The 15,487-nt window shown below is 36.4% G+C and overlaps 3 protein-coding genes across 14 annotated transcripts in view; 2 read left to right on the top strand and 1 right to left on the bottom strand.

Moving 5' to 3' along the window:
- LOC139983661 (very-long-chain 3-oxoacyl-CoA reductase-like) overlaps positions 1-15,487 on the bottom strand; it is a 262,428-nt gene that overhangs the window by 68,487 nt on the left and 178,454 nt on the right. The gene's annotated exons all lie outside the window — the stretch shown is intronic.
- The window catches only part of LOC139983648 (uncharacterized), a 180,711-nt gene that overhangs the window by 7,762 nt on the left and 157,462 nt on the right, over positions 1-15,487 (top strand). Inside the window, exons 4-6 of one of the 11 annotated variants that reach the window (XM_071997337.1) lie at positions 6,860-7,062; positions 8,309-8,385; positions 9,324-9,379. The exons of the other annotated variants lie outside the window; for them this stretch is intronic. Coding sequence (XP_071853438.1) covers positions 6,860-7,062; positions 8,309-8,385; positions 9,324-9,379 — 336 coding nt within the window. The remainder of the gene's footprint in view (positions 1-6,859; positions 7,063-8,308; positions 8,386-9,323; positions 9,380-15,487) is intronic. 11 annotated transcript variants of the gene reach the window in all.
- Positions 1-15,487, top strand: part of LOC139983668 (uncharacterized) — a 53,556-nt gene that overhangs the window by 29,302 nt on the left and 8,767 nt on the right. Inside the window, exons 3-4 of the mRNA XM_071997386.1 lie at positions 11,448-11,653; positions 15,253-15,326. Coding sequence (XP_071853487.1) covers positions 11,556-11,653; positions 15,253-15,326 — 172 coding nt within the window. The 5' untranslated portion in view covers positions 11,448-11,555. The remainder of the gene's footprint in view (positions 1-11,447; positions 11,654-15,252; positions 15,327-15,487) is intronic.

The following is a 15,487-nucleotide window of genomic DNA, read 5'->3' as shown; positions in this document are numbered from 1 at the left end:
CGTCAGGAATACTTAGTAACCCTGGCCGTGTCAGGGATACTAAGTACCCTGGCACAGTCACAGCTACTTAGTACCTTGGCACTGTCACAACTATTCAATTGCCATGACATTGCCCACAACTGATCAGTATCCTGGCACTGTCACAGCTGTAGGTACCCTGGAACTGCCACAGCTATTCAGCACCCTACTACTGTCACTGCTACACAGTACAACGACACTGCCACATCTATAGGTACCTTGAAACTGTCAAAGCTAGTCAGTGCCACATACATACATACATACATACATACATACATACATAATACTGTCACTACTAACCATGTACCTTGGCACTGTCACAACTACTTATTACCTCGACACTCTCACAACTACTCATTTGTCATGTTAATGTCAAAACTACTCAGTATCTTTGCACTGTCACAGATGTAGATATCTGGAACTGTCACAGCTAGTCAGTACCTACTACTGTTACAGTTACCCAGTACCAAGACACTTTCATAGCTACTCAGTACCCATTCAATTCAGAACTACTCCGTACACCTGACACTGTCAGGTACACTCAGTGCATTGGCACCGTCACAAATACTAAATATGTTTGCACTTTTGCAACTATTCATTTGTCATGGCACTGTCACAACTATTTAGTACCTTGTCACTTTCACAACTACTCAGTTGCCATGGTACTGTCACAACAACTCAGCATGTTGGCACTATCACAGCAACTCAGTACCATGGCACTGGCATAACTACTAATCAACCCTGGCACTGGCAGGGATACTCATTACCCGGGCACTGCCACAGCTAATAATTACCTTGACACGGTCACAACTACTAATTACCTTGACACTGTCACAAATACTCACTTTTCATGGTACTGTCAACATTATTTAGTATCCACTGTCACAGGTGTAGGTACCCAGGAACTGTCACTGCTAATCGGTACTCCTGGCACTGTCAGCGATACTCGGTGCACTGGCACTGTCAGGACTACTTAGTACCATGGCACAGTCACAGCTACTAAGTACCGTGGCGCTGTCAGAGTTACTCAGCACCCTGGAAAGATCACATCTACTCTCAGTTCTTTGGCACTGTCACAGCTACCTTGACACGCGGTCACAGTAACTCAGTACGTTGGTACTGGCACATCGAGTACCCCTGGCACGGTCACATCTAATCAGTGCCCTGACACTGTCACAGCTTCTCAGTACCTCGGTACTTCCAAAGCTACTCAGTACGTTGACACTTATCATTACCCTGGTACTACTAAAGCTGCTCAGTACGTTGGCATGTCACAGCTACTGAGTACCCTGACACTGTCACAACTAATCAGTACCCCTGAAATGGTCAGAGCTACTCAGTACCCTTTCACTGTCACAGCTAGTCAGTACCCTGGCACTAACAGAACTACGCAGTGCCCTGACAATGTAAGGGCTACTCAGGACCTCGGTACCTCCAAAGCTCATCAGTACCTTCACACTGTCTCAACTACCCAGTACATTGGAACGGTCTCAGTTACCCAGTTCGTTGGTACTGTCACAGCTACTGAGTACCCAGGCATAGTCACACTTACTCAGTACCCTGGCACGGTCAGTGCTGTGAGATCGCTGCATCACACCGGGCACATTGGGTCTTTTGTTTGTAAATGCAATGAGTTTTACTTGTATGCAGTTTGTGGAAAGTCTCTCATGACAGTCAGTTCAGAGGTGATCTGATGCCAAAACAACTCCGATTCGCCCACACAGTTCCTCGCATCGTCTGTTTAAAGATATGCAAATAAAAACCTCACAACATTATTAAGGGCATTTTCATTTTGAAAACGAATCGCAACTATGTGCTATCTCTGTAAATTATGAGTCTGTACCAAAATTAGTTGTTTTGACAAATATAGCCTTAGATTGCGTGATTGTTAATTGTACATTAAAATGTTACTCAGCTCCTCCCACAATGCACCACCATATTCCAACCTCTCTTCAGAGAAGAAAAGTGCTGCTCAAATTAACCAACCAATAAATGTTTGTTTAGTGTGAAAACATCGAAAGTAGCAAACATGTTAACGTTGTGCTATACATAATTGCGCCCTCTGTTACATAAATGTGTGCCAGAGCAATCTATGACACTGATGTTTCCATGTTGCAGACACTTTTCTTGCGCGAGGTATATTATGTCGTTGTGAGAGGACCGACCCAATGTACGTACGTACGGTATGTACGTCCACTGTTCCAACAATCTCGCTAAAATTATAAGGTCATTATTCTCACTGGGCATTGTTTTGTTAGGAACGATCTTTCTATAACCAGAAATATAATAATAAGATCATAAAACTCACGCATGGACAATACCGTCCGACTGGAGGAAAGAATCGCGTCTCGCGATATATCAGGGCGTGTAGAATAGACTATGCACTGCATAGATATGGATAAATTGTGACATTCACAGTTTGAAAGAGAACGTAATATATTTACTTTGACAACTAAGCATTATATTGCATAATTGTAACTTGCGCGTGAGTTTCGGATATGTTGCTCCCACAATACATCATGGTCCAACCTGTCTCCGTCGGTGCGTTCAAATTACACATGCATATGTACGAGGTCAATTATAATTATAACAGCCATTATTGATAAGTTATTCTTGTATCCGTGTTTGCTGTCGTCGAATTATGACCTGTCGTAAAACTATTTAAAATAAATTCTGACAATTTAATTAGAATGCTCCGATCATTGATAAATACTATATCAGGGAGTATAGCTATCCACAAAGCATGTATTTATTCCAAATACGCCCAAAACCGTTCACTAAAAATCCTACTTGCGACCTTGGACTATATTATAATTTACCATCGCGTGACCATGTGTGAATGTCCAACGATCGTACACTTAACATTAATTGTTATTCCAGTACATAACTATGAATAAAACGAAGGTCATGGGATTCAATGTATTATCAATTTTCAAGAAAGAATGCCAATATTATATTCGGCTCCTTTTGAAATAATGTTGAAGAAGTTTCATTGTTTTGGTTGTACCGCATATATGTTGTATATTTATGTACTGTACAATATAAGATTTACAATATCTCTTTTCAAGTGAGTGATTTTGATAGCCCTTGTTTTTGTTCTGCCCTCTCGATGGAGATATTAACGCCCCTTACCCCTCTTCCGTCGAGAAGTAAATATGGTCCAAGTTCCTGACCCGGTAGTTTACAAGGAGTCTTAAACGATATAAATAGGATGACAGCCAGTACAGTCTGCTTCCATTTGTGAACTTTTGGCAAACATGCGATGAGATATAATGACGTACAGATAGACAACAACTTCCCCTTTAAACGGTTGCCGTAGGTGTACAAAGTTAGACACAAACACAACAAAATGACCTTACAACGCGGTGATACAAATTCCTATTAAATTTAATGCATAAGTCTGACAACAGTTTACACGAGCTTAACTTACACTTACCTGCATATGCTACTCAGAGACAACTAAAAATGAATACCATCGCTTTAAAAGCATCGCTAGTGGTAATCGTATCGTATAGAAAACCCAATAGAAAAGTATATAATGTGATCAACAGACACATTAATATTAAGAACAGTTATAGACAAACACACGTAGCGTTAATTACTATACAAGTCTACTACAGTATAGCGAATAACACGTACTGTAGGCTGTAGTAGCCGTGACATTCATTCTTAGTAAACGTGACGTAATGAAGGCAATGGAGGTTTCCATCGGGGGGGGGGGGGGGGTGTATACAGTGGCTTGAATACAATGGTATAAATAATTATGCATGTATGTGCTCGGGTACGTGTTGTGTGTGTGTGTTCTGGGATGGGGAGGAGGTAGGTCTCGTTGACTTTATTGGGGAATTTGTCCGGAGCGGGGAAGGGGGGGGGTGTCATGGTGTGAGTGCTTTGAATGCAGTCAGTTTTATTGCTCAGTATTCGCAGTTTATTTGCCGCCTTCAGAAAGAAAGGAAACACAAAAGTACGATAAGATCAAATAAGTACTGCATGAAAAGAATAAAACATCGTGTTTTGGTTGTTTTTGTAGAGGAATTGCAGAGCGACAATTTGTAGTAGCCGAGTCGAAGTTTTTTGTAATAACAGTTGGTGTATTTCTCAAGAACTTTCATAACTTTATTAAATTTCATTGTAGAATGTAATACTATTTTATAAGTTCATATATAACAATTTGCCGAGGCCGGTTGTTAGTAAATGCTTCACTACAGAGAGGAGCCAATTACGTGCTATAAGGAATGAACACTGGTTTGCTAAAGTTTGACTTATTTGGGCGGATCGAATAATTGAGCAAAGCCTATACCTACACCTACCTCCACCACGGGGACAGTAAGATCACTTACTTTGGTTCGTCTCGTTATGAGATTCTTATGATTTTACTCGTTATGAGATTCTTATGATTTTACTCGTATTTTCTGGTTATAATGGCACAATGTAGGTGCGACGTAAGCACTAAAAGGTTAAAACTTAGAATTCAGTGAGATTGCGGAACAGCGTGTGTGTATACGTTCCTTCCTCCCCTGATAACGTATGTAACCTGCGCAAGGAAAATTTCTGCCACATGCGTACGTCAGAACCATTTATCAATCTTCCACGCTTGACTGTAATAGAGGACGCAACTCTAAAATAGCACAAGTGAAAATGTTCGACACATGTTTTCACACAAGTAAAACATGTTTTTAAAGGTTTGGCAGTACTTTGCTTTCCCGCTATGAATAATACGTGATTCAAGAAGCGATCGATAGTGAAAATTATAGAAAAACTTTAGAAATAAAAGACGGAATCTGCCAATTAGTTTCTTCAGGGCTACAATTTCTACGACCTGTTCCTTCTAAAATACTATTCTGAAAAAATGAATCTCTAGTCACAGTCAGGTACAAACCAGGGAGGGAAACCATATAGCTATAGGCCTATTCAGGCGTGAAGACTAACTCTGAAGTAGACATATAATATATTCAGTCTGTGAAGACATATAATTAATAAATCGCAGTAATTATTGGTTAAGCACCCTCAAAAGTCTGCCCAATAAGAATTATAGACTTATAGCCTTATTTATAAATTCATTATGCTATCCAGATACACTGCGTAATTTGCTTTCCGAGTACGGGAATTTATATACCATTGATTACAAACTGTGTGTATTTCGTCATGAACACATACTTTGGAAGGATTACGTCAAAAATGTGCATTATTTAGTTTCCAGCCGTACAAATACATCAGACAGAATTTTTTGCACAAGGAGATTTCCAATGAAGGGAGAGTGCAATGATCTCGTTCGGCAGTTGATGGGTTGATGGTGCGCCGATTTCACTGGTACCGCCCTTAACTCTTAAACGTAACATGTTGGTTGTAATGTAAGTTTAAACAAGGGCCTACACAGAGCGCTGTGCGTATGCTCATTTGGTGTACGGTGCGTAGTAACAGTAGCAATAGTGCCTACACGTAGAAATGGATTGAACCCTAAGATTAATTATAGCGAAAAATATGATAGTGATTCAATACCATTTCTATGAACATGTTTTTCGGTTAACTTTAAATACATTGTAGCCTACGAAGGTGTTAGGTTTATTTACTTCTTATTTATTCTGGAATAATTCATGTGGCACGTATTTCCCTTGTGGTGTGAACTTTCACGGTCAGCGTTATGTCAAGTTGCTTTTTCGAATGCCAATATCTTGTAATTGCTCGCCGGCCTAGTGTGAACAAGTTCATTTTAGAAGGAACCAAGATTATCATCAGTAGGTGCGCGTAATTCACTAATTATGCTTGGCATAACCTTTAGTAAGATTGGATATCAAGTTAAGCCACCAATTGCACACATGATAAGAATACGACGCAGCCCGTTTCTATCTAGTCTAGCCTAAATTAGTTAGAAAGTCGCATTTGGCCTATGCCTCATTGATTTTTCATGGATTACTTGAAGATCAGAAGTTTAAGCAGCTTTGTCTTAATCTATGCTACTCATCAACTAACTTAGGGTTTGGATTGATAGAAATATGATTGTAGTAATCAGAATTACATTAAGTCTCGCGTTTAATTAGTGATTTACACAAACTCACTCGGTGAGCAATGACACAATTTAGCAACGTTAATCATTAGTGTACGTTTTGTTTACAAAGCTTTGTAAACTTTATCACACACCCTACCAAGTTATGTGGCTTTATCATAAATTTATCATTTTACATTCTGCACGAATGTTTGCATAAAAAACAAAAGCCTATATTAGATTTTTTTTTTACAAAAACAACAACAACAAGGCAGTGAAGACCAACTCGTTACTCTACACTGTGAGTGTGACTAAGCTAGAGAGGTAGGCCGAGTGTGTGATTATCGGGAGATGTTTTCGTCTGTGGCGGGCTGTTAACGTGAGCATTGCGGGCGGGCATCGGCTGCTTTTGACTGCATCGCCCTGTTCTACAGTTTCACTCTGGCGAAAGAGAAAGCAACATATGCAATGGGCCTATATCTAGCTATATTAAATATGTTTGTGTAACAGGTAGGCCTACAGTGGCCTACTGACTACTTAGACTACAATATATTAACTTGCAATGAGCAATTAAATAACCGATGAGATTCATATTTAATCAATTTTAACAATATTGCAAGTCTGATACTGAGTGTAGGCCTATACCAAATGGTTATAATCACATTTTGATATTATTATTACTTTTCGGTTTTAATAAAACAATATGCGAAAAGGAATAAATAGTATAATTTACATAATTGATGATTTAAGCACCACATTGCCGGTTACACTGTAAGTGAAGCTAGTAATGCAAATAAAAGTGTGGTTTGAAAGTTAAATTGAGCGATCATAATAATCCCGATATTTCTCTCACTGCAGATACCAATATGTGATCTATTTCTGAAGTGGTCCTTCAGTAAGGTAGATAAAGGTGATATCGTGCTCCAATCTGGTGTTTGTTTACCAACCCTTTCAACATTGGAGAAGTTATCAGTAAATGCAAACAGAGCAGAACTTACTGATGAAGACGTTATTGGACTATTGAACTATGGACTACAGTCTAAGAGATTCAAAGAGCTTTGGTAAGTAGAAAAATATTTTATGAAAAATGAAAATGATGACAATAAATGATATAAGGTCTATGCTTACGTCTAGAATGATTAACATGAAGATAGATACGGCCTAGGATAATGAACTTAAAGATATGTATGTAGGCCGATGCCTATGTCTTTATACGTAAACACCACGGTAGAAGAAATATCTATTTATCATAGTTCTAAAAGTTAAATTGCCTATTTTCATATATTTCTTTAACTATTGTTAAAGAAATATATGAACAAATGCAATTTCACATAGGCCTAGGCCTAATGTGTTTGAATCAGACAATAAAACTCATTGGCGACACAGGATAACTCACATTCCTCTTAGGTTCTTTCTAAAGTGCGGTCATATCAACAGGTATAACGTAAACCCTGATATATTGCCAAAAATAAACAAAATCAGTTTAGTGCATTACACATGCAGCACAATATTATCACCGGCAGTGAATGGCCGCTATACGTACTGTCATTGCAACAGGTCTAAGGACTGACTAATAATACATTTTAATATTATAAAAATGATGATAAATTATTATTAAGACCCTAACATGCACTGCTAACTTGAATCAACTAAATTAGCTGACCTACAACTGCTCATTCGAGGAAAGTATTTTAAATGATGGTTACAATTGACACCGACATTGACAGATGACAGTCACGATAGTTTTACGGTAAAATGTGTACAGTTTAAATCTTAGTTGAACAGTTATGTGAAAGACACTTTAATACGGGTACGTGTATTATAACCGATCCTCGTACCTGTCACGAGGTAGGTAAATCACAGGTATATATTTATGTTTGTGGACATAAATGGATGTATTATCATATCAATAACAATATTATGACCATGAATATATTTGAACAGGGAGATCACTTCAATTTATCACATTTAAATAGGAAACAGAGAGAAGAACGAAAAATTCAGCAGAGGTATATTTTGAAATATGAACAACCGTCACAGTTACATGTCGGCTACAGTTTTCTTAAAGAAATGATAGCGTTTTCTCTTTATATCATTATGTATATAATGTGTAAACTGTATTTATATCAAGTAGATGTAGAAACATCATTTTATCTTAATACTAAGATGGAAACGTGTTGTTCAACAATATTCAGAAAAGACTAAGTAACCTAAAAGAAACAATGATCAATACCTTTCCAGACGTTTTTTTTTTTTAGATCAGCGAGAGGAGTCAACATTTTAATATCGTATTCTCTTGTTTTACAGGTTTTATCGATGTAAACTGCCAGCATCCATCAGCCCTAAGTTGATACCGGAAACAGCAAGATCAAGGAATATTAAAGGTATTTAGCGGCAGCTCACAATGGGATTTTGTTAAATGGGCGTGAAAAAGAGTGTGTGCTTAGTTTTTTATTCATGTGTGTTTGAAAGGGTGGTTGGGGGGGGGGGGGGGTTAGGAGCGGAGGGAAATTGTTCACAGAGAAGTATTGGAACAAGCGTATTATACCATTTGCATATTTTTCGTTTTAAGCACAGCCGTGTACGTTGTGCATAAACCCTATATTCATTCATCCATACATAGCACGTGTAAGTGTAGGACCAATAGTTCATACTCTATTCCATTGTGAATGGGTACATGAGATGTTCAAAGTGTGCCATTCCTTTGTTGTTTCTTTTATGAACTTTTATGATATCTTGAAGTGAAAACTGACTTTGCATCTGTATATTTATGTAGGTGGAAGTGTTATAAATAGTATGATGAGGAAACGATGAACAAAAACATGTTTTCAAAATTTGAAAGTTTAAAGAATGTTGACTGCTTTTCTTTATTTTCAATTTAATATACACTTTACTACTATAAATGTGAGAAAATAGGATAAGGCACAGTGTGTGTATATGTATATGTGTATGTATGTATATATGTGTGTGTGTGGGGGTGGGGAGGTGTCTTCGAGGAAAAAATCTTATGAAAGATCATTCACAATATAATGACCAAAAACACCTAAGTGACGTAACAAACACATTTCTGTCAAAATTGCAAACTATCCTAATAAATTGAAGTAGCCAATAAACCTATCCCTTCGGTAGGTTTAAATGTTGTTTGTTTGGAAAATTAATAAACCAGAAAGATATCAGAACAGAGAGAGAAAGATCCTGTCATCAAAAACGATAAAACAATCGAAAATTATTTCATTATTTCAGCATGGTAGTTTTATTTTGCTATTGTAGGTAAGCACGAGTAGTCATTTTTTAACTTTGCTTTAATTTCCTTTCTCTGAAGTTCTTTGGCCGGAAGAGACCAGTCTACTTGATGTACAGTCTGGTAAATGGAAACAGGTTAGTGATAAGATGGTAAACGTATGTAAGGATCAACATGGACCAGTTATGTAATTAATATAGCCTATTTAACTGCTAGTGTAAATATCCGTGTACAATATAATATCCCATTGGAGCGGGTAATCATACAAGTCTGACACTGTGTGCCGCTTAATTGAAAACAATAGCTATTGTTCTCTCTGGGTAATAGCCGGGTAGGAATATGAATAGAGAGATATGGTGGGGAGGAGGAGGGGAGCCAGTTGGTACCACTTGAATGGTATATGCCAATTAGAATATCCTCACAGTAATTGACAGTTTCACGAAATTATGACATTACGTAGAAACAGTTGAATAAATATGAAATAATACATTTTATGAATTACAGATTAAAGAAGAGGTGAGCGAAAAGAAGGCTAAGCTATGTACGAGATGAGGAAATAGAGTGGAGACAGACACGTAAAGACCAACATATGGAATATCAATATCATTTAAAGGACTTTAACCAGAAAGTATCAGTATCTAGAGTAGAAAGAAACAAGTTAAACATTGTGTAATTTTGATCATTTTATTCATAGGCCAAAGACATCCAGACTATTACAGAGCTGTGTTCAAATACCATCGTCATCAGTAACACCAGCAGTCAGAAATCACAGAAGTCAACCATAGAACTCCTGAAGAAAGCATCAAGACATGACGTAAGGATAACATTGAAGGGATATGGTGAAGTAAAACACATCAAAATAACAAATAATTATTATATTTATTCTACTCCCCAACTATCAGGGATTTGATTGTGAGTCGGGAGGGGTGCGGGGGGGGGGGGGGTTGGTATGACTAATCACTAACCTTTTCTAGGTTTTATTTTGTCGATTTATTATCTTTTTGGCATCACAATAAGATATATTTTAGGACAATTCGAAACAAACAGTAGTGATAAATAAAATAAGAGATTTTAATAAAACAAATTAGGTAAAACATACTTAAAAGTAACAAAATTACTAGTAGATTATTGTAAGCTACAGAAACTTAAACTTATCCTCTTAGCTACTGAACTACTTAATAACCTTTAAAACAAAAAGGCCGAGAACTGTTAATTACCTAATTTAATATTTATCAGGCCGTCACCTGAACCGCCATCACTCCCCAAGGCTCCAATACAACAGGTAATATCCCATAGCCCACACAAAAGAGAAATTACAAAGATTACTGTTCTAAACAACATTAACATATCATGTTTTAGTTACTAAACAACCTGATACAAAACGAAAAAATAAGAATCAACACGAAATAAATAATAATCAACCATAAATTTATAAAATACGACAACATTTTGCCTGGTTCCCACTAACCCTCTCAGACACTCAACTTATACACCCCTCCCCCACCACCTCCCTTAATGTATCTATCACTTTAAAGGTCCCGTAGATTAGCTCCAAAACTGACCCATTATAACGGGGGAAAAAAACTATAAACGGAAACAAATATTGCAACCTATAATAAAACATTCAACGCTCCATGTTTCACCCAACAATGAGATTGGCTAATGTACAACAATGAACACCTTTAACACCCTTCACTTTCCCTCCATCCACTAATCTTGTAAAAAAGGACCCAACCTTACCCTCACTAAAGCAAAACGTGTCTTTATTTATTGTTTAGTAGTCTATTAATTCTATTTATTATTTATTTTCCTTCTAGTCAGTGTTAATCCTGTATTTATAAAAAAAATTTCAAGTTTGTTTTTACCCTATACTAGAATTACTTACAACTGAACCGTAAAACTACCCATACCACTAACAGAATATGCAATGACCCCCCCCCCCACCCCACCTTCACCCTTTTCCTGAACCACTGCACACCCTCCTGTTCCCCCTTTGTTCAATAATCTTACAACACTGTGTCCCTTTACACCAATTTGAATATTAAACTGGCCCCACTATTACCCCCTCTAACCCCAGGACTATTAGTACTTCATTAGTTATAATAATAATAGTCAACTCATAAACACTATTGTAAAATAATAAAAGATACTTATGATATTATGATATAATTATTAATATTATATTTATTATTTACTTTCCTTTAGATTCCTATAGACTGTGTGGATCTAGTCCGTTCCTTTAACAAGGTTGATGAAGATGATATTACTCTCTACTCTGGTCTCTCTCTACCAAACATAACATCAATAGAGAATATGAACATAAGCACAGAGGATGGGAGAGAAATGAATAAACATGAAGTTAATGGAATAATAAACTATGTACAACACTCTCAAAGATTCAAGGAACTGGAGTAAGTATAATTAATAAATGTGTAAATAATATTAGTAATTAATAATATAACTAATTATTAATGATGAAAATAAGAAAGGAATTATTAATATAGTTATATTTAGTAATGACTGGGGTTTTATTGATAGGTTTAGACAATTGTAGGAGTAAAACAAAACAAATGAAGAAGAAATTGAATTATGAAATCAACTAACAATGAAAGAACAGTCATCAGGTGAGGAATATGATTAATAGGAGAGCAAAAAAAAGAGACAAAATGAGACAAAAAAACATATTTACAAAATAAAAATAAAAGATAGACTTGTATTGCAGTAAGAATAATAAAAGTATTTCTAGCATGAGAGGAGGATAGATTTGTTTCCTGGTTTATAATAGTTATTAATAAAATTGAATAAGGAATCAAAGAGAGAAATTGACAAAAACAATAATACTCTTGTTTTTAAAGATTCACTTATGCAAAGTAAAGTAACATGATAATTAAAACAACAAAGTAAAGACAATCTTTACTGATATATATAAAATTGTCAAATTTCTTATATATAAAATTTAGTAAATAAATAAATAAATAAAGCGATAATAAATAAATAAATCGTTTACCTACTAACTTAAATAAAACAGCCGGTAAAATAAAATTAATAAACACTATAAAAAATGAAATAAACGCAGAAAAGAATAAACATTAATCTAAAATGTGCAAGAATAAAACATTCAAGAAAAAGATCTTCAAAGAAATGTAAAATGGTCAAAATTTTTATATAGAAAATTTAAAAAATAAATTGATCAAACGAAAATAAATCAATAAAACGTTACCAACTAATTGAAATTAAACAGTAGGTAAAACAAATTTAGAACCCCCCCCCCAAAAAAAAAACACATACAAAATATTAGCATTACCCTAGAAATGTTAGAAACTTGTTTGTTATTGTTTTTTTTAGTAGCTTAATGTTCAGTTTAAAAACTACAACATCAACAGTGAAATGAATTATTTTCCGCAATTAGTTAAGTAGCTGAATAAATAAAATATATTTTTGTTAATAAAAGAATGAGATCTGCCTACAATGTGCATACCTTGAACAATGTATCTAATACTAAATTTCCTTCACCGAGTTACCCTCCCTCACCCCTTCTCCTTTAAATACCATTCCTCTAATCATTAACATATTCCCATGTGAATTCCCTTACAATTCCGCAACAACTATATATCAGCTGGACCACCAAGCCCATCTCCGCACTGCTAGCAGACCCTTCTGTTGTGCCTACTCACTGCAAATCACGCCCTGAACTAATGCATAAACAACGCAACTATATAAACACCCTCTCTGACACCCCTCCCGCACCCCTCAAATGACACTTCTCATATCTTGTTAAATGTGTCCCATACGGTATTACATATCCACGCTCAACGCCTCAAACACCTGTACATTGCAGCCACGCTACCTTCCGCGAGTGCCAATGACCCTTCTGCTGTTGCATTTCTAGATAACACCATTTCCCCCTCTTCCATAAAAATTAAATCACTACTCCAATCCTTTGCTCTAAACCCACCACTTTAACTCCCCCGGTCCCCCCCCCCACCACACACACATACAGGCACGTACATACGCACATCATTCCATTTTCCTATATTTGTTTTGATCCATGTTTTCATCAATTTACAGAAAGTAACGTAGATCGTGTCAACCCAACACTGTGTATACATTCATCATATATCTGTACAGTTAACTATTTCTACTCTTTTCTACTCAGACAAAACACATTTTTTCAATGATAAAAGTCTATTGAAATTATTGCGCCATTTTCTTCCTAAAGATGTACACTAATCTTTCCTATTACTGACACTTTCAATAGTTTAACATTTTCTTTTGTTCATCACCTGTCAATCAAATACTTGAACAATAGAATGAAAAGAAGTTGTGTTCAATAAAGCGGCGCGCGCGTCCAATGAAAAGAAGTTGTATTCAATAAAAGATACGCGCGCGCGTGACCTTTATATAACCCCTGGAATCTTGAAACAAACAAGTACCTGGATACGTCTAGACACTGTCTGGTTTTGAATCGTTGGTCGACTTTGCAGGTAGAATTTTTTCAATGATTTTTACTTTCTTGTTCTTGGTGTTAAGTAAGTGTACTTTAAGAAAGTAGACAAAATAAAATCCCCAACATAATAAAGAATTCAGAGAACAATTTGGTAAGGAGATTTGGGCTTAATTAGTTTGTGAATAACCCGGGAGGGTAGAGGCTGGGGGGGGGTAGGGCTATTAATAGTTTCAACTAACGTTAAGGATTTATCACATCCTCCGGTAACTCATTTTCAATGGCAGGTTAATGCAGCATATTGTGTATATGCCCGCAGAACAAGTTGTTACAAACTCAGATCCCTGTTATAACGTTTTCATATTCGTGGTCGTTACAAGGCATATTAAAAAGACGTTTCCTTATAGCAGTAAGACATATCAATGTAAATGGCATGTGTTATATGCTCTTAAAGAGGATTGTTCACAGTAACGAGTGAGGTTGGTGGTACGAGAAATAGATAGTGGTGACGCGATTGAAACTTCATTTCCTTGAGGATAAAACAAAATTATTATGCTGTGGGTGAGGGATGTTTACATCAACCTTTGAATTTCCCAAGAAAGTATTGAAAGTTGATGTTAGTGGGAATTGGCATATATAACGGGACAAATTTTGTACAGGAAAATAAAATTTAATATAAAGAAGAAGAAAAATTCTACATTGAACCCGATAAAGGCAATATCCGAGTTGATTTTTTTCAAGAGGGAAGTCAGGCACTATAGTGCAATTTATGTTTTGAAATTAACAAATGATTCGATGATATTATTTTTAATTAATGCAAGTTGATTAACATTGAACACACTCTATCTTAATGACAGTATTAGATGCACAAAGAGTCCCCAGAATAAAATGATGGCAGATGGAATATTCCAAAGCACCCTAGTGTACATTATTTAACATGTGTGTGCAGTTCAGTCTAAACAATATAAAAATAAAAATAAATCCAAACAGTAAAACCTTTTGCAAACACGATCCATTTTACCAAAATTTCTCAAAGGAAGTGGGCCACATTCCCGCCCCCCCCCCTCCTAAGAACATTCTCCTGGATGGACGGCATAAGGTTTTCGCCTCCCCCCCCCCCTTGTTGCAGTGCATATAACGGGTGTTGCATCCGTGGATATGGGTATTGTAGTGTAGTGAAGTTACGTTGAATGTAGATTACATACGCATCATTCCACTCGTTAAATGTTAACAATTAGTCTATAACTAATTGCATAACTTTGGTGATCTTGTCCGTACTAGCAGACAAGTCACCGCAATTATAGTCAGGTATACAACGAGGTTATTCAGACCGAAACATAATGTCAAAGGTAAATTATCGCCTTTTAAATAACGATATAATACGTTCAGCTTTTGTTTTAGATTGTAATATTGTCAACCTTTATCCTTCCACCGATATACCGTATCTTGTATAAGCGGCACCTAGTAGTCGATAGTTAATGACATGAGTACCTACACTGGATTGACAATGCTTGAAGTTTACATGACGTCACAATTATAATTACAATGAATATCTTTCTTCTGCAGATTTTATTACTGTCTGCTGCCACCTACTATTACATCTTCCTCTCTGGCAAATCTGAGAGCAAGGAAAGTCACAGGTACAGTATAACGCTCTCTTTGATGTTGTATAGTGATCTTTATCAGGGGGTGTTGGAACGGAGCAAGGGAGGCTTTGGCGACATTTTAAGGTTTTGAAGAGTCCACACTGTGTCAGATGTGACACTTACTGTATGTAGTCCAGCCTGGAGTATCATCAGTA

This window comes from Apostichopus japonicus, chromosome 16, assembly GCF_037975245.1.
Source record: "Apostichopus japonicus isolate 1M-3 chromosome 16, ASM3797524v1, whole genome shotgun sequence".
Taxonomy (NCBI): domain Eukaryota; kingdom Metazoa; phylum Echinodermata; class Holothuroidea; order Aspidochirotida; family Stichopodidae; genus Apostichopus; species Apostichopus japonicus.
This window is presented reverse-complemented; position numbering and strand designations above follow the sequence as displayed.